General features: G+C 38.0%; 1 protein-coding gene across 1 annotated transcript in view; it reads left to right on the forward strand.

Moving 5' to 3' along the window:
* LOC126248798 (serine/threonine-protein phosphatase 6 catalytic subunit) overlaps window positions 1–26,976 on the forward strand; it is an 88,765-nt gene that overhangs the window by 56,027 nt on the left and 5,762 nt on the right. Inside the window, exons 5-6 of the mRNA XM_049950188.1 lie at window positions 12,515–12,620; window positions 16,969–17,130. Of these exons, the coding sequence (XP_049806145.1) occupies window positions 12,515–12,620; window positions 16,969–17,130 (268 nt within the window). The remainder of the gene's footprint in view (window positions 1–12,514; window positions 12,621–16,968; window positions 17,131–26,976) is intronic.

Genomic DNA, 26,976 nt, shown 5'->3' on the forward strand with positions numbered 1-26,976 from the left:
TACGAATTTAAATTCAAATATTTGTGCTTAGTTTCTTCGTTTGCACTGCACTGTAAAATCCTATTATCTTTCCTACTACAAAAGTTGCTGTTCTAGGAGAGAACTGTGTCCTACCCAAGTTTGTACTGACCTATGACAGTTTCCAGATTATTGACATGCAGTCAGATACAAAGGTCAGCAAATTGACAAGAAGCTGCACACAAATTAGAGTAACAGTAGGGATCAAAATAGTCTTTATAACACTAATTCAATCTAATAATCACATGTTGTTGTTGTTGTTGTTGTTGTTGTCGTCGTCTTCAGTCCTGAGACTGGTTTGATGCAGCTCTCCATGCTACTCTATCCTGTGCAAGCTTCTTCATCTCCCAGTACCTACTGCAACCTACATCCTTCTGAATCTGCTTAGTGTATTCATCTCTTGGTCTCCCCCTACGATTTTTACCCTCCACGCTGCCCTCCAATACTAAATTGGTGATCCCTTCATGTCTCAGAACATGTCCTACCAACCAATCCCTTCTTCTGGTCAAGTTGTGCCACAAACTCCTCTTCTCCCCAATCCTATTCAGTACCTCCTCATTAGTTATGTGATCTACCCATCTAATCTTCAGCATTCTTCTGTAGCACCACATTTAGAAAGCTTCTATTCTCTTCATGTCCAAACTATTTCCCCTCCATATTTCACTTCCATACATGGCTGCACTCCATACAAATACTTTCAGAAATGACTTCCTGACACTTAAATCTATACTCGATGTTAACAAATTTCTCTTCTTCAGAAACGCTTTTCTTGCCAGTGCCAGTCTACATTTTATATCCTCTCTACTTCGACCATCATCAGTTATTTTGCTCCCTGAATAGCAAAACTCCCTTACTACTTTAAGTGTCTCATTTCCTAATCTAATACCCTCAACATCACCCGACTTAATTCGACTACATTCCATTATCCTCTTTTTTGCTTTTGTTGATGTTCATCTTATATCCTCCCTTCAAGACACCATCCATTCCGTTCAACTGCTCTTCCAAGTCCTTTGCTGTCTCTGACAGAATTACAATGTCATCGACGAACCTCAAAGTTTTTATTTCTTCTCCATGGATTTTAATACCTACTCCGAATTTTCTTTTGTTTCCTTTACTGCGTGCTCAATATACAGATTGAATAACATCGGGGAGAGGCTACAACCCTGTCTCACTCCTTTCCCAACCACTGCTTCCCTTTCATGCCCCTCGACTCTTATAACTGCCATCTGGTTTCTGTACAAATTGTAAATAGCCTTTCGCTCCCTGTATTTTACCCCTGCCACCTTTAGAATTTGAAAGAGAGTATTCCAGTCAACATTGTCAAAAGCTTTCTCTAAGTCTACAAATGCTAGAAACGTAGGTTTGCCTTTCCTTAATCTAGCTGCTAAGATAAGCCGTAGGGTCAGTATTGCCTCACGTGTTCCAGTATTTCTACGGAATCCAAACTGATCTTCCCCGAGGTCGGCTTCTACTAGTTTTTCCATTCGTCTGTAAAGAATTCGTGTTAGTATTTTGCAGCTGTGGCTTATTAAACTGATTGTTCGGTAATTCTCACATCTGTCAACACCTGCTTTCTTTGGGATCGGAATTATTATATTCTTCTTGAAGTCTGTGGGTATTTCGCCTGTCTCATACATCTTGCTCACCAGATGGTAGAGTTTTGTCATGACTGGCTCTCCCAAGGCCATCAGTAGTTCTAATGGAATGTTGTCTACTCCCGGGGCCTTGTTTCGACTTAGGTCTTTCAGTGCTCTTACCAAATTCTTCACACAGTATCATATCTCCCATTTCATCTTCATCTACATCCTCTTCCATTTCCATAATATTGTCCTCAAGTACGTCGCCCTTGTATAGACCATCTATATACTCCTTCCACCTTTCTGCTTTCCCTTCTTTGCTTAGAACTGGGTTTCCATCTGAGCTCTTGATGTTCATACAAGTGGTTCTCTTATCTCCAAAGGTCTCTTTAATTTTCCTGTAGGCAGTATCTATCTTACCCCTAGTGAGATAAACCTCTACATCCTTACATTCGTCCTCTAGCCATCCCTGCTTAGCCATTTTGCACTTCCTGTCGATCTCATTTTTGAGACGTTTGTATTCCTTTTTGCCTGCTTCATTTACTGCATTTTTATATTTTCTCCTTTCATCAATTAAATTCAATATTTCTTCTGTTACCCAAGGATTTCTACTAGCCCTCGTCTTTTTACCTACTTGATCCTCTGCTGCCTTCACTACTTCATCCCTCAAAGCTACCCATTCTTCTTCTACTGTATTTCTTTCCCCCATTCCTGTCAATTGTTCCCTTATGCTCTCCCTGAAACTCTGTACAACCTCTGGTTCTTTCAGTTTATCCAGGTCCCATCTCCTTAAATTCCCACCTTTTTGCAGTTTCTTCAGTTTTAATCTACAGGTCATAACCAATAGATTGTGGTCAGAGTCCACATCTGCCCCTGGAAATGTCTTACAATTTAAAACCTGGTTCCTAAATCTCTGTCTTACCATTATATAATCTATCTGATACCTTTTAGTATCTCCAGGTTTCTTCCATGTATACAACCTTCTATCATGATTCTTAAACCAAGTGTTAGCTATGATTAAGTTGTGCTCTGTGCAAAAGTCTACCAGGCGGCTTCCTTTTTCATTTCTTAGCCCCAATCCATATTCACATACTACGTTTCTGTCTCTCCCTTTTCCTACACTCGAATTCCAGTCACCCATGACTATTAAATTTTCGTCTCCCTTCACTATCTGAATAATTTCTTTTATTTCATCATACATTTCTTCAATTTCTTCTTCATCTGCAGACCTAGTTGGCATATAAACTTGTACTACTGTAGTAGGTGTGGGCTTCGTATTTATCTGGCCACAATAATGCGTTCACTATGCTGTTTGTAGTAGCTTACCCGCGTTCCTATTTTCCTATTCATTATTAAACCTACTCCTGCATTACCCATATTTGACTTTGTGTTTATAACCCTGTAGTCTCCTGACCAGAAGTCTTGTTCCTCCTGCCACCGAACTTCACTAATTCCCACTATATCTAACTTTAACCTATCCATTTCCCTTTTCAAATTTTCTAACCTATCTGCCCGATTAAGGGATCTGACATTCCACGCTCCGATCTGTACAACGCCATTTTTTTCTCCTGATAACGACATCTTCTTGAGTAGTCCCCGCCCGGAGATCCGAATGGGGGACTATTTTACCTCCGGAATATTTTACCCAAGAGGACGCCATCATCATTTAATCATACAGTAAAGCTGCATGCCCTCGGGAAAAATTACGGCCGTAGTTTCCCCTTGCTTTCAACCGTTTGCAGTACCAGCACAGCAAGGCCGTTTTGGTTATTGTTACCAGGCCAGATCAGTCAATCATCCAGACTCTTGCCCTTGCAACTACTGAAAAGGCTGCTGCCCCTCTTCAGGAACCACACGTTTGTCTGGCCTCTCAACAGATACGCCTCCGTTGTGGTTGCACCTACAGTACGGCCATCTGTATCGCTGAGGCACGCAAGCCTCCCCACCAACGGCAAGGTCCATGGTTCATTGGGGGGGGGGGGGGGGGGAATAATCACATAGCTGATTAAATTTAGGAAGCCAAGTGGTGAAACATGCAGATTACACAACCACTTTTAGAATATTTTTGCTAACTAAGCTTGTGAAACTTCTCAATCACTACTTAATATTAATGTATCGTAACAATCCAAAAGTAACTTGAGTGGTATCTCAAAACGTTTCACTATGATTAACTCTACATTCTTTATTGAACAATTAAAAAAGTTCTTGTTGTGTGAATCTTATGAAGGAAAACACACGCAAGTTCACACTGTATAAAATGTGAACATAAAAGTACAGTTAACTGTCCATTCAGTTAGTTTTGCAATGATGTGTGAAGTAAGATACATAAAAAGTTTCTTTGAAATTTGGGTGACATTATCACTAAAGTTTTAGTTTTGTACTATGTTTTAAGGTTCCTTAGTTTTCAGTTAATAGATTGAGAGTGGGGAGAACATGTGTTTGTTTCTGCTTTAATGTTTTTATTTAATGTTATCCATTTCTTTCGCTTTGAGATTTGTCAGGGTTGGTGTTGAAGTACCACTTTGTGTAACACTTTTGAACCCATAATCACTGTCAACAAATGAAGTATCAGTGGAAGATTTGCAGGAGAGCTTAATGCAAGTTACTGATACCAGTGTAAAGATTGGATCTGAATTTCAGTGGAGTGGAGCTTTCACACCACCCTGACTGTTTTTTAAAGGAACAGAAGTAAATGAGGTACTTAAACTAGTTGCTGCTGGACAAGGGGGCACATTAGTTAAGACACAGGTTTTACATTTGGGAGGATGGTGGTTAACAGTTTGGAGACCAATCACATAGAAGAATATCGGGCTTAGGGGACTGAACATTTATGCTGTTATTTAAAACATTATTGGCACATATGTAGTTGATGTTTCTTAGAGTAACACATACTAAGAAAGGACCTAGTGCTGTGATTTATTTTTTGTATTCATTTTAGTTCTATAATAGATTACAAATGCTAAAATAAATAAATGTAATTATCTCTCCCCCCCCCCCCCCCAAGAAAAAAAAATGGAGATGAGTTATTGAGCAATTTCTTTGTCTTGAGCGTTCAAAATTTCGTGCTCTCACAGCAAATGTGATTTATTTGCAGCAGAATTTCAGCAAACTGCGAAACTCAGTGAGTACATGCACAGAATTATATCAGTGTGGCCATATTTGTTCAGCTATTCATGACATTACATTTGCTAATGTTTCTTTCAGTCCTATAAATTGACTGCAGAAGGCACCACCAGTCAAGGGACAGGTAGCGAGATGTCCTTACATTGTTCTTGTACAAAATGAGTCCAGTTTTCAAGCACTAGATGGCTCGCCCATTGAGGAAAACACTGCCTAAGCTTTGATCTTCAAAGTGTTAAAATTCCCTCCTGACTATTCATATGTAAGTTGGGATGGTTTCTCAAAATTGTTTGAGGCAAATGCTGGAATCTTTCTTCTGATAAGATGATGGCCAAATTCCTTGCCCAGTTTGAAGTTGTGCATCTTCTTCTCTAATGACTTCCCTGTCGACAGGGTGCTGAATCATAAAATGACATTCTTTTAACTTATTGCTGTTTTTGTTAGTCAATAAAGAAGAAATTTTTGTGTAGTTTGCACCTGCTTTGATAGTTATTTTGATGTTAGTTTCTCCGATTTTACTTTTAATTTGCATAAGTTTTGTGTGTGCTCATGTTCAGACAAAACTAAATTTTTCTGCCTGTTCAGAAGTTTAGATACTTTCACAAATACAAAGTGTTCTGTGAAGAATTCAGTAGGGTGTGGAAAAAGTCATATGGCTGAATGAAATTTTGTTTACATTCTTGTGTAAAATCATTCAACCATAATTTAACATGCGACTTTCTTTTTCGCTGTCCTTTCGGGTCGTATTACCAAGGACTTGGAATTTTTTTCACTTGGTTAAGGGAGTATGTACGTCCTATACCCACAGTGTTAAATTTGCAATATTGATGACCCATTATCTCAGAACTTATGACAGATAGAGATCTGAAATTTTTGGAATGTATAGTATCACTCCTTTCCTGATTACTGAACCAGAATCAGAGAAATAATTAGCTAGTTATGATTTTTTTTTTAAATGTTGTTCAATATTTTCTTTTGAAAGTCCACTTTTTCTTCCATAAGTAAAAAACCGTTAGAGGTAGAGATGTTTTGGGAGGTTCAGTAGCTGCAGTATACTAAGTGGTAACATAGTGTAAAATTAGAGATATGTATCTGTAATAGTTCCTGAGATAATGGGTCAAATAATTTTAAAAATGTCATTTCCGGCAAATCAAGTTCAAACATTTTATTTGATATTAACTTACACATGGAGGCGTGCCAGCTTCTAGGAACAGCCTGGCCCATAATCAGCATTATCTGGATCCTGTTCTTGACTATCCTGCAAACCTAGAAGCTTCCTTCTTTTCCTGCCTCTTGCTTCTTTAGTCATTTCCTCCGCTGCACGCTGGGCCTTCATGATCCTAAGTCGACCCATTCGCTGAAAGGTTTGCAGTGTGTTGGCACCTGGAGTGATACCAAGTTCCTCTAGTACCCCTATTCTTCCCTTTATACCATCATTAAAAGTTATCACAGCATCACAAACACCCAAGCATAGAGTTTTTCTTCCTACAAAGACATTTTTTGGTATGCGGGTCCAAATTACATTATTGAAAGACTCATTCAGGTTTTGTGTTCGACCATGGAGACATTTGGAAAGGAGGTCAGGATGAGCTAATTCTCTGTATATTGGTTTAATAGTTTCCATCACTGCAGATGGTATGCTATTTTTGTGCCTAAATTGTTCCTCGCTATCCACTGCCTGAGCTTTGCGGTACCTGCACCATGAATCAGCACCAGCTGGACGAAAACCATGTATAGGTGTATCATCAGTGGAAGATTTGTGGAAGAATGTAGCCCACACTGCTCGTTTCATCCCTTGTAGGTCATGTGTATTGTTTCTTATTGCCATTCCATAATAATGCTGCAGTTCATCAATGTTTTTGTCTGTAAGTCTTACTTTACCATTTAGTGTGTTTCCATCTGATAACTTCTCTTTTCCTTTTGTCTGCTTCAATTTTCGGAGACTTGTTCCCATCCGTTTTTGAATGTGGCCCACATTCAATCTTAACAATCTGCTTATTACCATAAGGTTGGCTTTCCACTACTGATCTGTAAGCTTTTGAATCACCATCCCCCAAGTACTCAGTGTAACACACACCTCTCTCCTGTTGTGAACGTCTGAACATAGAAACAACTGCAGTAGCCTCCATACCCCAACTAGTTCCCTCATAATTCTTAGCACAATTTGTTTTATGGCTTTCACTTGTTTCATCAACTGATTTACACTGATGACAGTATTTAGTTAGCACTTCAATGTTGAAAACTTTATCTGTGTCAACACTAGTGATAGTTGCAACTGCATTTTTTGATGTGTGACCTCTCTTCTGCCATGTGCCATCAACTGCCACAGTTAAGTATGTTGTGTTATTTATTCTACTGCTTCTTTAGCAGCAGCTTTCATAGAAGCAACAGCAACAGATTTGACACATTCACCAATTACTTCTGTGTACTTACTTGATCTGGTTGGTGGGTTTGGCAAGTTCAGCATTGCACATAATACTTCAGCTTCAGTCAATCCTTTCCTAATGCACCTCATTCCATACAGGAATCTAACATTGCTCTCAAACAAGTCATTTTTGCACTTTTCAGAAGTCCAAAATGATGTTGATTGCCTGCAAACTTCACACTGAATATCAAGTTTGTTAGCCAGTCCAGTCCTTGCAGACGAGTCCTCAGAGATGCTAATTTGCCCACCACAAACCTTACATGACACAGCATCTTTCAAAATTTATCCTAGCACACTCAAATCTAAAAGAACATAACCTAAACTATTTTGATCTTTGCCAATAAATAAACCCTCATTGTCTCAAAGTTTCCTCTTCGAAGCACTAGTAGGTGTGTCCTTATCACAGGTCTGTGAAAAATCTATTTCAGGATCAACACTGGATTCAGATTTTGTGATATGCTGATTTCCACGGAAACGTCGCTTCTTAAAACAACCCTTTCTTTTTGTCATGTTGAAAAGAGGTATAAGAGCGTATAACAACACACCAAACCACTATGTTTTCAGTTAAAAACTTATGAAACGCGACAACCACAAAGTAAATAAACAAAATGCATGTACTATACCGCCATTTCTGTTTACACAGTGCATCCAACCTCTTAACACGAACATTAACATGATTTCAAGGAATAAATAGCTGAAAACCACAGCCTTCTAGATTGAATAGTTCGGGAGAGAGATACTTAGGCAAGTCAGTGCAGAACGACCGGATAATTTTACACACTTCGAAATGATAAAACTACAGTTCCAATTGGAATTTTTCGACAAATAATGCATCAAATTATTCAGGAGAGATCAAATATTAATAAGAGATAATAATCTGAAAATGACACTTTTTGACCAATTCCGCCATACGTACTCCCCTTAAGTTTACTTCACTGTATCTGTAGTTTTCTAAGCAATATGAATAGTTCAGGTAGGGATTGCCCTTTGTATCTGGCTTGTAGCATATGCTTCAGACTAAAACATTTGTTTCTGGGACACAGGATAACGTTATTTTCCTTAGATGGCTGTAAACTAGTTCTTCAGTTTTATTTTGACTTTTAACCCTAATGGATCCATAGGTTCTCAGGATTGAGATTGTTTCACTTAACTGTGAGCAGGCTGATTAGAGATGATGTAGTTATGGCAAACAGTTAGTTGTACTACTGTACAGGCAGATATCGAAATGTTCTGAAAATTGAGGCAGATATAAAAATGTGCTAAAATTTTTTGAGGAATTAGCCAAGGGTAATGCTTGAGTATTTTGATGATATTTTAGTGATAATTTTTCTTCTTTTTATCAATTCATGTGTAAGCTGTTAGATAACATTATACAGAAGTATAGCCATAAAAATGACTGTACTGCTCATGTCTGTGCATAATGCAGCTGTAGAATTGTCATGTAGAAGAGAGATTGCTACTGCTGGCCACGGTGGTCTAGCGGTTCTAGGCGCGCAGTCCGGAACCGCGCGACTGCTACGGTCGCAGGTTCGAATCCTGCCTCGGGCATGGATGTGTGTGATATCCTTAGGTTACTTAGGTTGAAGTAGTTCTAAGTTCTAGGGGACTGATGACCACAGATGTTAAGTCCCATGTGCTCAGAGCCATTTTAGAGATTGCTACTTTCTGAGTTTTGACAATCCTGCAAATAGCCATACATGCAAATGTAAGCCAACTACTAGTCTGTTTTTCTGTCTGCACAATCACAGTTTACAACTGTATCATCAGTAGGAGGTTCAAATGTTACTGCTGTGGAAGTTTCCATTTTGGATGCAATTAGCAAATGTGTTTGGCAAGTGGAGACCTAACTATTTCAGCTTCTGTATTGTACACAATCTAGAATGTTGCCAGGGAGAGTATATTCAGCTCTGTTTACTGCTTTTGAGTATTTACAGTGTCTTGTCATGTTTTGACGTAACTCTCCAATATGGCAAAAGTTCCAAATAATCAGTGTCGTATTTCATGTATAACAAGGCTAAGTGCTTGGTGAGGTAGATATGCACATATGCAACTATTTGCTATATGTATAATAGCAATCTATTAAGTGGATTAGAAGGTAAATCAGTAACTTCAGGTGCCAGCTAGCTCGACATCTAGTACAGTGGTACAGTGATCCAGTTCACATTTCTACACCTAGATTTCTAGCTGAAATAGTCTTAAAATGTATGGCTGAATCATAGCTACTGTCAGTTGACCATCTGCATAAATCGGAAGTAATTACTTGTAAAATATTCCTAGAACACGCCCTCCTACATGTTTTGCATGGGCTACCAGTAACAGTGACATAATTTTTAGGTACAGTTGGAGACTGGACTTACATATAGTTTGGTCAAGGATGGCTGGTCACTTTGGTTGCCTAAGAGGTCCAACTTGATCACTTTTGACAAGTTTAGGGGAATAAGTGTTTCATTTATGACATTACCATTAGTTTGCTTGCTAAGATCATATTAGCTGCAGATGTTGTCCACCAATCATGTAGACACCGAAGAGGATCATAAAGAGTTCGTGATACTCATTTGTGCAATTTACTGAAGTTTTGAACTGCTTCTAAATAGAGACAGCAATAATTGGTAATTATTTTCTTTGTGGGGTCATCAGCCTAATTCATAATCTCCAGCAAGGTACTAGAGGCCTTAGGCCCCTTGAAACATTGGCTTACACCTTGACGACAGAACTTTGAGATATTTACATTCACTGTGTGTCAATTCTGTGTAATTATGCTTTATGGTTGGCTAGCTCTATACAGAGACTTAATTGTTAAAAAGTCTTTTTAGTCAAAAAGACTTAAAAAATTCATGCATAATTTGGTGACAGTAACCATCAGAATATCTGCAAGTGACATTTGTTGCTATTTTAGTAGGTGCTTTGTGCTATACAAAATTAATGTGGAAAATAATTACAGGATCAAAGTTCAACAAAACTGCTCATTTTTTGTCTATAACAACTTTGGAGTGATACAGTGTAGTACTACAGATCCAAATTGGTTAATTTTCTTATAATTAAAAAACTGAACTTTGCCCAGTTCACCACTTATGTTAATTTCTGGCAATTTTGGTATGTATTTTCTGAATAAAATATCTTGAAGAGAATAAAAGGTATTTGCATACCAAAACAGTATTACTACTTGTTAATTTTTTGGCACATCTATACTGAGTTTGAGCAGAAAAATAAAACATTTTAGACGAGTTTAACACATGTTAAAATTCTGTGGTCAAGTTGATCAAATAATAATGTTAATATCTCAGTTCGTCAAATGAAATATCAGTTTAAAAACTAAAAGCAGTTAATGATTTCACAACTGGAAACACTAAAAAGTAGAAAGAAGGTAGCAGTAAGTGATGTGCACCAAAAATGTGATATGTTTTTCGCTTAGCTCACTTTTCCTGTAGGAAACACTTACATGTGGCACTCGCACAACACAGTTCTGAAATTATATGTTGGAATGAAAGGGAAATTTACTGTGTGGTTAGGACAAGTAGAGGTGTACCATTGATATCACTGCAATGAATACGATAGCATGTTAGAAAAAGTTATTAAAATATTTAAAGAGGAGAAACCCTGATGTCATCTCCTGGAATTAATGTTAAAAATAATAGAATTTATTTGCATTTAGAGATACTCGAAAGAAAAAATAACTGTGCTCAACATTTTTGAAGCTACAGAGTGATAAACAGCATCATATCGGCACTCTCCAAATTTTACCTTAAAGAATATTCAAGAACATCAGAAGGAAGCTCCACCAAGAAGCAGTGTAATAATGATTAAAGCTAAAACTTGGAATTTAAGGCCATAGAGATCAGTAAGAAGAAATCTTGAAGCCATTCTAATTTTTTAAATTGTTACATAAAATGGAAAATAAAAGTATGAAAAGTTTCCAGCATTTGTGAAATGAAATGTAGAGAATGGAATTAATTCAGTATCTGATTTATAACATTATAAATTTATCTTTTATTATTTCCATGTAAGACATTGGCTATGATATCACAGTGGAGATACGTAATAAACATTATCAAATAAATGAGGACTAGATGAATTCCAAATTCAGTAACTCAGTACACTAGGCTAAAATATACACTGATGCCAAATTGTAATTTTAAGACATAATTTCAAAGTGCTTGAAACTCCAATTATTGTAGATAATTGCCAGAGGCTTCACGGAGTTAAGAGAAGGATTTGTTTAAAAACATTTTAAGTTTCTTCTTACGTCATGTAGGGAATGTGACTGTTTCCATACACTCACTGCATTGAGAATGGACGGTAAACCAGTCCCACAAGTTAGTTAGTCTTTTGTTTTTGCAGAAAAGACAAATGTAAATAATAGAATTAAAACTAGAGTAATGTGACTCAGATTTGCATTTACATGTTGTGTGCATTTCCATTAATAAAAATAAAACAAGTTATTTATCATAATGTTCAATGGTTCATGTTTTCAATATCTCACTAAAATGTGAATGTCCTTTTTTATTAAAGAGAAAACACTTCAGTGGGTTTATGGCTTCATACTGACCTTTCACACAGGTAGTTTGCTTGTAACTTCAAATTGAATGATGAAACACATACATATAATATGTATTCAAAAATTCACCCGTTGTGAACGTAGTGGTGGAATGCTACTCTTAATTCAGCGCAAACATCCACGGTACCAGAAAAATGTTCCCCTGCAACAGTTCCTTAGTGGTGGTTGTTCACACACTATGATGATTGAACACTTGTCTGATAGGGCAGTGCTGTAACAAAGATGTGGTAACATAATAAGAAGTAACATTTGAAAGAGTATGTTATGAAATAGTGCTTAACTTCAGTATTGTATGGTACTGCAAGTATCACTGATGTAATGTTTGCAGACACACTGTTAATAATTGAAGTTGTAAATAGTGACTGCTGCATCAGAAGTTAGTCTTCAGAACACTGTATGAGATAACTGCAGGCACTGAAGTTAACTGTCTGATGTTGGTGTGGAACTCACTAAGAGCCTGCAGCACATCTTGTTTTGTGTAGCACGCAACTATTGTTTACATATCCGAATGTTCCTCACACTTCTGCAGAAATCTTGTCTGTGTTTGAAAATGTACTACAAGCTGCTTTACATTTATAGTCTAACAAAGAAAGAATGGGCATATAAAAATAAATCTATTTCTTAAGTATAAGTATTTTCGTGTGTGACTCACTAACTACATGAACCTTCATGCTTCAGATGATTATCACCTCCCAGAATATTGACCTAACATCCTGGGAGATATTGCCTAAAACAAACATGTAACTTAATACTAATTGTGTGTATCTGTTTGCACATTTGAAAGTACTGTAATTTTAATTTTATTGTTTTCTCCTGCAGCTCATAGATGAGCAGGTTCTGTGTGTTCATGGTGGACTCTCTCCTGACATTGTAACATTGGACCAGATTCGAAGTATAGAACGAAATCAAGAAATCCCTCATAAAGGTACATATGATTTTTGTACGTGCAATTTAAAAAAAAAGTGTTCTTAAGTTTTAACATCTTTTTACGTTGACACTGTTACTGAATTTGTACTAGAGATCAGAAATTGAGTAAATAAGAGTCCAATGCTGAGGGTTGCATACATAGAAGTCAGCGTGACATTGTTATGTGAGTGCTATACCGGCTTCCTCAAGTCCCACTGAAGTTTTGCGACCAAGTCTGAGAATGATAGTGCTGCAGTGGTTTCCTACTTGGTCAGTGGTTCCCCCTTAATAAAGCTTGCAGGGGTGTAAAGCCATGATGTAGCACAGAAGTTGGGTGCACAATGTTCCTGTTGTAGTGTAGCACTGTAGCACCGTAGCACCGTCTCTAGGGATATGATGGCTTTTGATGAAAGTATTTTTTGTGAGTGTATGGAGTATGTGAGTAAAAAATTTGGTGTTTCAGTGTATACAGTTGCAAATATGCTCCATTAAAGGAAAAGTGGTGGCTGTAAAAAGCTTTAATAAATTTGCATCAGTATCCAGCTCACAAACTGATCAATCATTGTATTGGTAGATAATAGTCATCGTGCCCAAAAGTTGTGTATGTAATGGAAATCCAGTGAGTCCTTGGTTATACCTGCGAACTTGTGTATTTGCTCTTTTTTACATTGGTACAGTCCACGTGTACCTGACAACAGAATCAAGCAAAAAGTTCTCACTTAAATGAGTAATGCCAGAGACTGGCAAGGCAAGTCTCTGAACATATGGAGATCGTGAGTTCGGAAATGTCGTCTTATGACCCTTGGGTGAATTTAATGCGAGTATTCAGATTTAATTTCTGACCCTCAATTTTTACATCACATAAGGTGACATTTCTTGGATAATTTTTTGACAGAGATTAGGAAATGTGCGTTAATGGAAAATAAATCCTCTCCCCACACACACACACACACACACACACACACACACACACACACACACACGCACTCAGGAGATGACATTGTCAAGAGCAAGCTGAGAGAGCTACTGACCCTACATAATCAGTCGCTCATGTATTTTGAGAAAATAAAAATGAACGAGAGGAAAAGAAACGAAAATAAAACTTATGTCGCAAAGGAAATGCACCAAATAAAACAAGAAAACACCGTGCTCTAACAAGTGTCTGCCAACAGCAAAATGAGTCAAAGGCTTTAGAAAAACTATGCAATGTTTCATAACAACAAATTATCTCCGATGAGCGTGATGGCCCAACTGTTTACATTAGATTCGTTTGATCGGTTGCGAGCAAGCTTATGCGCGTGTGCAGTTGAGTCGCATATAAGTAGTACCTTCTCCTGCTTCTGGCTACAGAAGTGTGGCAGTTAGCTGTGTAAGCAATAGCAGCAAGCTGCCAGATGCTAGCCAGAAACATTTTACTGATGTGCCTAAGCTGCCAGATTCACGTATGCGCAACAGGGCCGGAACTAGGGGGTGCAGGAAAACCGGGGTATCTGCCCCTGGCGGCAGTTTCTGGAAAGGGGGGGGGGGTGTTGGCGGGGGCATCAAATTCGTATTATTGAGGAAAAAGACCTTGTCCGTAGCATCCAGCGAACATTGGTGTATCGATTACGCATATGATGTTGAATGCATCCCTGTTGGTTTTTGAACATTTTTGAACAAATTCTAAGTTGATTTCTGAATGAATCATAAGTTGATTTTTGAATGTGTGCATAGTGTACGTGATGTCTTCGCCAGGGGAATCCCCGTCACATCTAGAAATAAACTTCCTGCAGACAAAAGTGGATGGGTCTATGCGAGCTGCGCGGAATAAAGCCGAACAGAGGAATGCCAATTGCTGTTTGTGGTTGACTGGGTTTGCAAATGACCAGCATTGTTATAATTACTAGCAAAGTCCATAGATTCAGACTATCAGTTGGGAAATAAATGACGAACAGGAATAACGGGCAACAGAGAGTACGTACTGTCTTCTCCATGTATCCAAGAAAATGAAATTTTGACAAATTTTTGGCCAGACCTCTACACTACTGAGGGCTAGTTATACAGTCCCCGGCTAGCAGCCTGTAAAGTTCTGTTCTGGCAGTAGTGCGGAAAATGCGTTTTAAGAACACGTAATAACGCCTAACCAGAGAATAAATGCTGGGTAACTAAACCGGTGATTGTGGCAGGCTTATTGAAATTAACCAGAGAATAAGTATTGACACTGGCAGGAATAGTTACAGAATTAGTGATGATAGTGTTGTTTGTTTAAACGAGGAAGAAGAAACGGGGACTCTCGCAAATTATGGAAGAATATGACGATTCCAAATTTATATAAAAATTTCGCACTACTTCTTTTTGATCTCGTGCTTCAGAAGCTAGAGTTTACGAATGAAATGTGAAACCATTTCATTACATAAAACTTTGTTTTTAGTAGGCCTAATAGGCATTTGGTATTGGTACTACGTGAATTATACTCCGTTGTGTTATAAAAATGACCATTTGTGCCAAAATAGTCTCGTTTATGTAGCAAAATGTTGACGAACTTTGATGAGGCAATTGATCCTTTCCCAAAAAGGAAAGTACGCCATATAAAGCTGTGGCAAGATTAGAGAGGAAAACAAAAAAAACCTAGGACTTAAGGATTGAAGAAATGTGTACTGTCTTGCTTGTCTCTTGTCTTTACTCGTTTTATGTATCCCATATTTAATATATGTCACACAAAACAGCAAGTTATTAGCTAATAGGCAGTAAAGACTGCAAATTTTCTGAAGAGTTCTTGTTCTGCCGATTACAAGTAATCCCATCCAGTATTAGTTGGGAGTTGTTTTTTTAAGAGGGGAAGGCTGTCAAACTGGCCTACTGGGAGCAGGAGAGGCACCACAGGACATTTTAATTTCTATTGTCCTGAATATAGTTTGATGGCACTCACTACAAAATATTACACCTTTTAATTCCACAGAGCGAAATACAGAGACATGCGACGGAAGAATGCTGTGTGAAGAGGCCTAGCACTGCACTTTCGCACACTTAAGACCAAATAACATATCTTACATTCCATCAAACATATATATTTTATATATCAGATTCTTCAGAAAGATGTGCACTACAAAATAGAAGATGTTTTTGAAAAGTCAACTTTTTTAAATTTTTGGTGTCCTACCTCAAACACTCGAGAAGTGGAGCGCCATTATCTAATATTGCCCCAGTTTGGAAATATTGTAGATCTGGACCTGATGCACAGAGCTGTCTGAGTTATAGTGGAGAGGTGGTAGTCTCCAAGTGACCCATGTTTACGTGAAGTGATTTTGCTGTTTCCTCTTCGTTTATTGCTCTCGCGTCAAATGAAAACAAAATGGATTTCTGTGGCCGGGAGCTATCGAGTGAATTAAAATACATTCACATAATTACAGAAGGCTAAAATATGTTATCAGTATCAGATTTTATTTTGTTTCCAGCTTTCTGACTGCAAGTGTTAATCAGCTTGCAGAACAGTGAAGTTATTTTTGTTGGTTTGTTAAGGAAATTTGACTCTTATTAATCTTTTCTGTTGAGGCAGTCAATTTATTTGAAACTTAGTGTTGAATTCCAATTTATTGGCTAGTTTAAACTATTAGCTGCATTTCAAGTTCACGTTTTCATCTTCTAGTACATATGGCATTATACCATAATAAAGAACCAAACATGAGATAATACAGTACTGGTACTCCAAGAAAATTTACACCTGCATCTGGACATATGAATGTGCACTTTAAGCCAAATTATGCATTTTAGTATGGTTCACAAAATTCCCATGCTCTTGGAGTATCCTCTAATGTCTTGTTTCTTTTATGACATAATGTAAGATCTTATAATGTTTTACATGTACAAATGTACGGGATTCCTGCATCATCGTGGCAGTGCAAGCATGCCGATGCCTGTTAAATATTTTACTGGCACATTTGTGTGATGTATCTTAAAGTGTAGCATGCACAAAAAAATTCTTTAAAGACATATTGCTTGACTCATAAAGTGTTGTTGTCACATACAACCTAATGTTTCATTACTTTTGGCTTCCCTAGTGAACCATTGCACCACCCAGGTGAAAATATTTCAGTATTTGCTGCCCATTAAATATGCAGTATTGGTGAAATCAATATAACCATCTGGAAATCACAATGCTAATATGTTCCACCAGAATTTTGTACTCAAAATTTCATTGCATTATGTTGGATACTGAAAAGTGGCAGAAATAAGTCCACAATGTGTCTGAAGAAGTAATTTATTCAGCGAAATGGCTCTTCTTTATTGTACATTAAAAAGCAAGTATTGCAAAACTATTCATTTTAATATTGTTTAGTTAATAAGTCTGTAGTGCAAAGCTTTAAATAAAGGCTGTGTGTTTTCTCTAGGTGCCTTTTGTGATTTGGTGTGGTCTGACCCTGATGATGTGGAGACATGGGCTGCTAGTCCAAGAGGAGCGGGATGGTTATTTGGAGCAAAAGTGACACACGAGTTCATGTCTATAAACAGCCTCAAATTGATATGCAGGGCACATCAGCTCGTTCATGAAGGTAAAAATAATGAAATACTTTATTGTCATAACTAATGATTGTTTTAAACAATGTTTTACTCATTGCTATGTTAGTTCATATATTTTGGTGATAAAAGCTAGTGAAATCTCATGTAGTCAGACGTAGAAAACATAATAACCACATTAAATTCCACTACTAGATGTGTCTTTAATCTAACAGAAAATGTCAGAGGGGAGGGGGAGATGTTGCAAAAGGGGGGGGGGGGGGTGTTCAGGGAGTCAAAAAGCAGCTCTCATGGGATTCCACAAACACAAATCAAGGCAGGTTAAAGAGGAAACCAACAAGCTGTGTGTGAAAGTGAGGCTTGGATAAATTATGAAATAATACGGAGAAATTTCATACTTCAGACATGGAAATGAAGTATGCAGTGGCTGGGTGTGAAGAATTTTAGTTCAATTCATATTATTCCATGAGACCATTTGAGCCAAAGCTACTTTTAAGGCTGAAAATACTGAAGTTTCACATTAGAAAAAATGATTATATAAGATATCAGATTTATTTAAACATTGGCAAAGAAAGGTCAATGTCTGCATTGCAGAGCATATGCATTGCAGAGCATATTCATTGCCTCTCTCTCTCTCTCTCTCTCTCTCTCTCTCTCTCTCTCTCTCTCTCTCTCTCTCTCTCTCTCATACTAACTGGAGAAAATGAGGATAGGGGGAAATATATGATGTTCATCTGCATAACTTCTGTCTTCAAACATCTACAATGTGACACATTGCGCTGGCAGCATAGTGTTATTAGAAGTGAGATTCAGAAGTGATGTGAAACAGACAAAAAAAGGTGCAATGTGGAAAATAAATAAGCTGTGGTAAAATAGGTTTTTGAGTGTACAGTCAAGTTATCATTCTGTGACCAAGAAAATGTTGCCATATTTTACACGAGTATTTAAATCTGAGAGTGCTAAACCAGTTCGTTACAGAGTAAGTAAACTTCATTTAAAATAGTTTCATTTGGTTGAAAACAATAAAAATAGTCATTTACAACCACAGTGTGTTGAATATGCTATATGATTCACAGACTGAGAAAGTGCTACGAAGTATAAAATGGTTTGGAAGTGGAATCAGCACTGTAGAAGGAAATAAGACTTAAAAGTTAGTAACCTATGTTTTTAAAATCACTTTGATTAAAATATTTCTTATAGTTTAAAATATTACTTGAATTAATCAAGAGACACAAACCAGTCCTATAAAAGAAGAAGAAAAATCTTTGAAAAAGTATTTTAATGGTGATATTGACCATAGATTTGAGCAGTGCTTCTCAGGTGGTAAGTTGAGAACACACTGATATATAGGTATTAGTGGAAGAATTGTTTTGAACTAGTGAAAGGTTTCACCTTGACAGATAATGAACAATCTTTGTTATGTATTGGTGGTGATTGAATTTGAGATAGTCATTAGTGTGAACGGTATTGCAGTATAGGCGCTTAGTGCAGTTTAAAAACAAGTGGCAGGGTAATTGGATGTCATTTATTACATTAGAGAGACCATTCTAATAGTGCTGCTATTAAATTTATAAAGAGAGGATTCAGCTATACTTTGCACCATTCTCTCATCAAATAAATTCAAACTACAGTCTCATATATACACTGCCATGACTGCATTGGTTAAGGATTGGAGGAGTTACAATTTGGAATATGCACATCCACCACCATGTATTTGCAGTGAGAGTAGGCTCAGCAGCATTTCTTCTGTGTGCCTATAGTCGTTACAACAAATGTTCGTACAACTGCTTCATGATGCTGATTTTGTAAACCATGCCTCTCAGAGCACATCTATTCTTCATAAAACCTACATTTCTTGCTGCCCAGTGCATCTAAAAATAAAATGTGAAGGCACACTGAGAAGTAATGGCTCCAAATCTTTTATGTGAAAACTCTTAAAGCTTTTTAAATAAAACAAATGTTACTAACATTCTACATCTTTATTCTTCATTTCCACATACTTGCAGCCCCTATCTGCTGGAAGGGCTCCTAATTGTAGTGTATAACATGATGGAGTGTAATGTAACTATGTTAGTGCATGAGAAAGTGTGCTGTAATAGTTTTAAATTCAAGGAGTTCGTCCACACATGGAGCACCATCTCCTTCAGCTTGACAATGCCAGACCATACACAAGTACTGCAACATCATCAACGATCGGATGCCTTGGGTTCGATCATCCTCCATTCAGTCCTGGCTTGGCCCCATCTGATTTCGTTTGTTTCCAAAACGTAAAAAACACCTTCGAGAACTTCATGTTGATAGTGAGTAAGGAATGCAAGCAGAGATGAGGTTGTGGATCAGTCAACAAAGTCCAAAATTCTACCGTGACAATTACAACAAACTGATCTCTTGTTGGCATAAATGGATTTGTCGGTGTGGTGACTATGTTAAATAAATATGTTGACATGAAGAATAAAGATATAGAATGGTTTTAACTGTTATGACTAAAAGAACACACTCAGTATTGATACATGTTTATTTTACACACACACCACAAAAATACAAGTTCAATTCACAAGCCAAAGTCCATTCCGATAGAGTGCCCAGTTAGTTTAACAAAGCATAGACATTTAATGGTAGAATATGCCAAAATGCTAGTCCAGAATTCAGAGTGTGGTCGTAACTCTGTCGATGGTATATGCAACAGCGTAACACAGCAAAGCAAGATGAACTGTCTGTACCAGCCTGCATATTCATTTAAATAAGGCCGCATGTAGTGTGTGCACATGCATGAGCACGGTGGTGGCCAAAGGCGAGACACTCTTCCAGGTCGTGATGATTTGCACTCTGTCTGACGTATCGAAGTCTGCCATATTTCAGAAATAAGAGTATATGTTCACAAGTTACAGCCATCTTGCATAAACCACTGCCAGTCACTGTTACTCTGAAGGTATGCACATTGTGACACTGAGTATTACAAAAATGCTCCTTGAAGTCAAATGGGAATCCTTGGAGGGAAGATGATGATCTTTCTGCAAAACACTCTTTAGGAAGTTTAGAGAACTAGCATTCATTATACATTGCCAAATGATCTTACTGCGCCAATTTACACCTCTTGTAAGGACCATGAAATTAAGATAAATCAGATTCAGTGCAGAAGTATATAGACAATCACTGTTCCTTTGCTCAGTCTGCAAGTGGAAAAGGAAAGAGAATGACTAACAGTGCGACAGGTTCCCTCCATCATGCACTGTATGGTGGGTTACAGAGTACATATGCAGATAAAGATATATTAACTTTGTTGTATTCTGCCAAAAATTGTGGGTGTATATGAACACAGTTTGGTGCGCAATGTTCCCTTGTTTCATGCCAAAGAACTATTTCATGCGACTCTTGTAAAAAAGTAATTTTACATCAAATTGTAACCTACTGTAGCCACCAAAAACAATGGATGCTGAATTGGTCATCAGCGCATTGTTTCCAAAGGAGTCCATTATGCCTTCTTTTCACACAATGCCTAGCTTGCTTACTGTGAGAGAGGATGTCTAGGACACACAACTCCTTATGTACATATGTAATTTTTACATAGACATCAGTGTTGGCAGTCTAAAGCATATGATCATCAGATGCACATATTATTAATAGGTTCAGCTGTATCCCACAAAGCTTTCATTGGTTATCTTTGGAGTCTAGTCTTCAGTCCACTGTGTACTGGTCCAGTGGTGATGTTATTCTCTGGCTAATTTTTTGTTTCCAAGTTTGTGTTGAAAATGTCTAATGGACTTAAATGAGCCTTTCAAAATCATTTTTGACCTTCTGGATCCAGGGTATGATCTCGAGTTGTTCTATGTGCATCTCAGTTTTGTGAGTCAGTCTTGTTGCTGGGAGTCAGTAGATATGCCCATAAAATTTCAATCTTCTTTCTCTGATGGCTACTGCAAGATAAGGTACTACCTCAGTTGTTTTTTGGGACTGTACGTTGTGTCTATCTTCTGTTCTTTTGGGGCCAAGTACTTTTCTTAGGATTTTGTGTTCTTCTTATAGGCTATCTTCCAGATCACCACTTCTGTAGAGTGTAAGCGTTTCGCTAGTGTATGAGGCTTCACGCCTTTATAACTGTGTTAAAGTGCCTGATTTTCATATGTATGGACATAAACATTTTGTAGATGATGGTATATGTTTTACTGCAAGCTAGTCTAAGGTTTTACCTAATAATTTTCGGTATCATTTTTTTCCAGGATTTCGCTAAAATACCTAAAAAAGTATGGAATTCTCACAATTTGTCCATATTTTATGTTTAGAATAGTGAATCCAGATGATCAATAAAAAGATTTCAGGTATTTAGAAGACCCAGTATGAAGATAGCAATGAAAAGGACTCTTATGATCTGCAATGTGCAGGCAAAAATTATGTTCTGAATCAGTTCAGAGCCATTTTTGTGACCTGTGATAGAGCAGGAAGTATGTAGTTGGCTTGATGAAGACAGCCATATACAATCAGGTTGGTTTTACTCAGGACTCTAAAACAGCATATTATTTCCCAATGTGACGGTTTTATGCCACCTTATCAGGTACCACCACTACAGGTCAATGTGAGAGCTGTCATTGTGTTGCATCAATCCCCATCATCTACATACTGCATCCTGCCGAGTGCATCCTGAATTGGGCCAAACAGCTTGAAATCGGAAGGTGCAAGATCCAGGCTGTAGGGTGGATGAGGAAGGACAGTCCAGTGAAGTTTTTTGAGATCCTCTCAGGTGCGCAGACTTGTGAGGCCTTGCATTGTCATGGAGAAGGAGAAGCCCCTTCGCAGTTTTGCGGCAATGAACATGCTAAAGTCATTTCTTCAATTTCCTGAGACTAGCATAATACACTACAGAGTTGATTGCTGCACCATGAGAGAGGACATAAGAGTAACCCCTTCAAAGTCCCAGAAGAAGCTGAGGGTGCAGCTTTGAACATTTTGTTCAGGGGACAGGTGGTGTGGTGCCTCTCCTTGGATTGCCATTTTGTTTTCACCTCTGTGAACAAGAAATTCTGCACAGATGATTCTTTGTTGGTATTTATGGTCATCTGTTGGGCAGTGGAGAGGAACCCAGTGGGCACACACCTTTGTGTACACCAACTGGTGGACTGGGGTGTCAGAATTACCAACAGAGATGTCCAGTTGAGCAGTGTGGCATTTGATTGCAGTCCATTGATCACCTCAAATGGGTGTGTCTGCACATTCCAGCACTGAAGGAGTCACAGCTGAGTGCAGCTGGCCAGCACGCTGGAGATTGGACAGGTTTGCTTGACCTCGTTGCGATGACGACAAACACCCCGCCTAATGACTCGCTGTGCTTTTCTTCACTGTTAGGTCTCCATAGACATTCTGCAAGTGCTTATGAATATCTGTGATGCTCTGCCAAAAGAAACACGATGACAGCTCTCTGCTTGGAATGCACCTCCATTACAGATGCCATTTTGAAGGTTACATATAGTGCTGCCACCTATTGGAACTTCATGAAACCATAGAGGCTGAAGTGGGAATATTCCACAGTGTCCCACAACAAATTCCATATTTTTCAACCTCTCTGAATAAAACTTTATTCCTGAAGTAATTCAAACAGATTGACAAAAGCTTAGCCACAGTTACCTAGATGTTGGAGAGAATGTCTTAGGATGTAAGACACATCAAAGGAATGAATGGATCTCCAGTGACACATGGAATTGAAATTAGCTGCAGGACAGAACTAAAACAAAAATTAAATCTTTATAAAACAAAAGTGCAGAAGATTGAAGTGCATAAAGAATATACAGAGGCAAACTGAAGAGCGAAGATATGGACGAGGAGAAATAAAAGAAAATGCATAGATAAGCAATCACACTTAGCAGAAGAGGCAGCAAGACAGGAGCTGTAAAATATTACCAAATGGCTGTCAATGAAGAACTGTAGACATGAAGGGCCAGTTACGAGCAAGGATGGGGTTGTTAAGACCCAGGAGGCACAGCCATAAGGATGGGAGCAGCATTTCAAGTAGCTGTTAAATCATGAAGATAATGACGAGGAACATGTAAGAGATGTTCCAGAGGAAGCTGAAACAGATAAAGATATAAATGTGCAGTGCCCCACAATGGACAAAATTAGGATTGTGTGATAACCTAAAGAATACAAAGGCTCCAGGCTTAGACAACATAGCACCAGAGCTCTTAAAAAGTGATATCATAATTACTATTAAAATGTACTATCACTTGTTAAGACATATTTGGTTTGAAGAGAAATCTCCAAAGGAGTGGAAAATGAATGGTTGTAAAGGTCCTAAAAAAGGGAAATTTGTGGAGTTGTAACAACTGGTGTGGTATTACATTGCTGTTAGTGCCCATTAATGTCATCACCAGAATTATTTTAGATAGGATTAAAGATTAACTTGATAGTTGACTGTGTAAGAACAGGCCAGTTTTCAGAAACAGCATAATTGTGTTTATCTTATTAATACACAAAGGATCATCTTTGAACAGAATAAAGAACTCCTGGTGACCATGTACCTGGCATTCATTGATTGTGAAAAGCCCTTGGATGCCAAATGCTGTGGCAGATGTTGCAGAAGTACGTTATACTGTAAAAGATTCTAAACATCATTAAAGGTCTGTAAGATGGCTACAAATGTGTGCTCCACAACGGAAATTTCACAGAGCAAAAAGAGATAATAACCAGAGTCTGGCAGGTGTCACACACTTTTTTTACTCGTCCTTGACTCATTTATGACAAGAGGCATAGCAGGCTTGAGAAGGTAAATCTAATAGTCTTATTAGCTCGAAGGCTGACAGCTATGAGATCTAAATTAAACTCACAGAGATTGTTGACCCCTAGGTAAATACAGATAAAACAAAGGAAATGAGATCCCTCAAGGGCCTCACAACTCTTTCACGAGTACATGCGCGGTGAGCATGGGGCAGCATCTACTACTACTACTTGTGCTGCAATCTTACCTCAGACTATCCTGCTTCTCTTTCTTACTTTCTCTTGTTGACAACTTTTGATGATGAGCCAGCTATCCCCTAGGTTCTGCTTTCCTTGCTCACTGTTGTCATTCCTTCACTTTACATCACCTTTCGGTTGAAGTAATTTTTTGCCCTCTTTTTCTGTTTGACCCTAATTCTCAAAATTTTTTGTGTAGTATAGACCAACTGGAGAACAACACCTGAAATATTGCCTCCTGCGTACAGTGTTAAAACTCTTTGCACAATAACTGCATAGAGTCATATATCTGCTTAAAAGCCAACACAGTAGCTAATCTGCTGTGGTTCGGTCGTTACATACTCTTTTGGTAGATCCTCATGACAACACAGGAATCGCATTGCTTATGTCTGAGCTGCTAGGTCCCCATGTGTGCTAAGGCGTAGATGCCCACCTTCCTGGGACATCAGGTCTCCCAGCAATGACCGTCATGCCAGGTGACCTTGGTACGGCTGGTGGCACCTGTGAAAAGAGTCCTTGATCAGAGTGGGTGGCATCAGGGAAGACATGATTCGAGGGTCAGCAACTGATAAAAAAAATGGGGCCCTGCGGGGTCCCAAGGTCGCAATGACGGCGGTCCCTGTCCCGCTGAGATAATTTGTCGTTTTAGGACAATTATCTGAGCAAGCACCCACGCCAGCAAAAGGTTGCCCGACACGTGCTGTTTGATAACGTAATGTATATAAAAGGTGGTAATGATTTATTTAGTTCAGTCAGCAAAATGTCTTGGGTAAATCAGTATTTAAGCACGGGCAACCATGGCTCTATACAATACGACGGAGGTGTTTTATATCCGGGACCTGAGGAAGACATTGAAATGGCGGAAAGAATTCCATTAACAAATGTAAATCGTTCTCGTAGCAGTAATGATATTCGAACAGTGCAAAGAGAGGATGCTGCTACTCGTATACGGTATGGAGATAATCCAGCATTTGACAATTTGGATACGAGTGGCGAAACAGGTGAATTTGAACGGGTGCCAGAAACAAGGCCAGAGAGTGTCACGGACGGGGCCGCAATTAGCACAGCTGGTGTTACAAGTTCAGGGCAGATAGCAATAGCGGCTGGCGCGGCGACAACTGCTGCTGCCGCAGGTGCTGCTTACGGCGTTAAAAAAGTAGTTGAACATGTACAGAACAAAGGATAATTGTAATTTATTTTTATTTGTTGTAATAATTGACAATAAAAATTATACACTGTAGAAATTCTTGTCTTTTATTTAATAAGGAATATTATACATTTGCAACAATGAAAAGAAAGCTAAAGGATAAGGCTTTTTTATTGCATTTTCCAATTCATCAAACTTTTTCCACCTAATAGTTCTCACACGGACATTGTTGAAATCTGGATGACTACATACAATTGGCTGAGAATTAGAAATTAACAGTAATGGAGTACGTCTTAAAATAGCATCTCCTTTATATTATACACGAATGTTGCATGCAATTCCTTCACAAACGTTTTTGAAATCCTCTACAGCACCTTCTTCTAATGAAATTTCATTTCCAATGATTATACGCCTATTTACGGCGTCTTGAGGAGCAAATTGATTCGTCTTATTATTGCATCGGCCAATGTGGCCTACATTAAGTCCAAGATGCGACCCTGCGATGTTAATGATAATCAATCACCTTTTATCCACAGTATATAATAAAATACGTACCATAGACAAATCAAAGCAGAAATTTAAAGTAGGAGAGTTCGTAAGAATCAGTAAAAACAAAGCCATTTTTGATAAAGGATACAAACCAAATTGGTCTACAGAAATATTTAAGATAATTGGAGTCCAAGAAACAAATCCTAGGACATACACTCTGCAAGATTTTGAACTAAATAATATTGCTGGTGTGTTTTATGGTCATGAATTACAGAAAACAAAATACCCCAATACTTATCTAGTAGAGAAAGTATTGTACAGGAAAGGAAATAAGGCATTTGTGAAATGGTTAGGTGTTGATAGAAAACATAACAGTTGGATTACAGTAACATAAAATGTAATTTTATTATATAAAATTACAGTTATTTTTAAAGAATTATATAAAAATTACAGTTATGTTTTAAAGATATACCAAACGAACAACTGCTTCTTCAAGTTCCTAATAGTTATACCACAAATGCACACCATCACACAACACATCAGGAATTTTGAAGCATTTACAAAAAAAAAAAAGGCCTGAATACTACGAAATGAAAATAAGCTTCACAGTTTTCACATGATTCACAATTGTCTAACAGTTCACACTTGCCTGCTTTTGTGAGGGGCCATTACACTCTTTACTCCACACTGTTCGGCTTAATGTTTTAAGTAGTACTCTTTGCACCACTTCACCAGCAGATTTGTATTCAATTTCGCAGTTACTGGTTGGTACCTGCCAATACCATTCAGCTTACGTAGAGCATGTAGTGAAGGGCAGCCTTTCTCCTCCACATTAGTTATTAGGCAGTCAGGTAAGAACTCTCTTACCCATTTCACTTTTTCAGTGCCTTTAACAAGTACAGTGCAGTTTGTTGGTACCACTGATTTGATGGAGTTTAATGCACCATCCAGCGAGACTCCAACTGAATTAATGTTGTAGTGGTGATGGTTCTCTGCCAACCATTTTGCTGATTCGATATCAAATGAAACCAGAACAATGGCCATTCTGATCATGCCATCTCATCAGACAAGAGTAGAAACTTCAATGCAGGATATTATAACATTACTGCTTTTCCTACCCTGCCTACCTTATGGGAAGAGAGACAAGCCAATTGGGAATGAAACAATATATCCAACACCTGGTACGTTCTTGGACAGGTGAAGATAATTTTACTGCAATGAAATCATTATTTTTTTGTGATACACATTGAAGATAAATTTGGAGAAGCTGAATCATTGAGAAAAATGAACACTGGATGATGGCTAC

The sequence above is a fragment of the Schistocerca nitens genome, chromosome 3 (assembly GCF_023898315.1).
Source record: "Schistocerca nitens isolate TAMUIC-IGC-003100 chromosome 3, iqSchNite1.1, whole genome shotgun sequence".
Classification (NCBI taxonomy): domain Eukaryota; kingdom Metazoa; phylum Arthropoda; class Insecta; order Orthoptera; family Acrididae; genus Schistocerca; species Schistocerca nitens.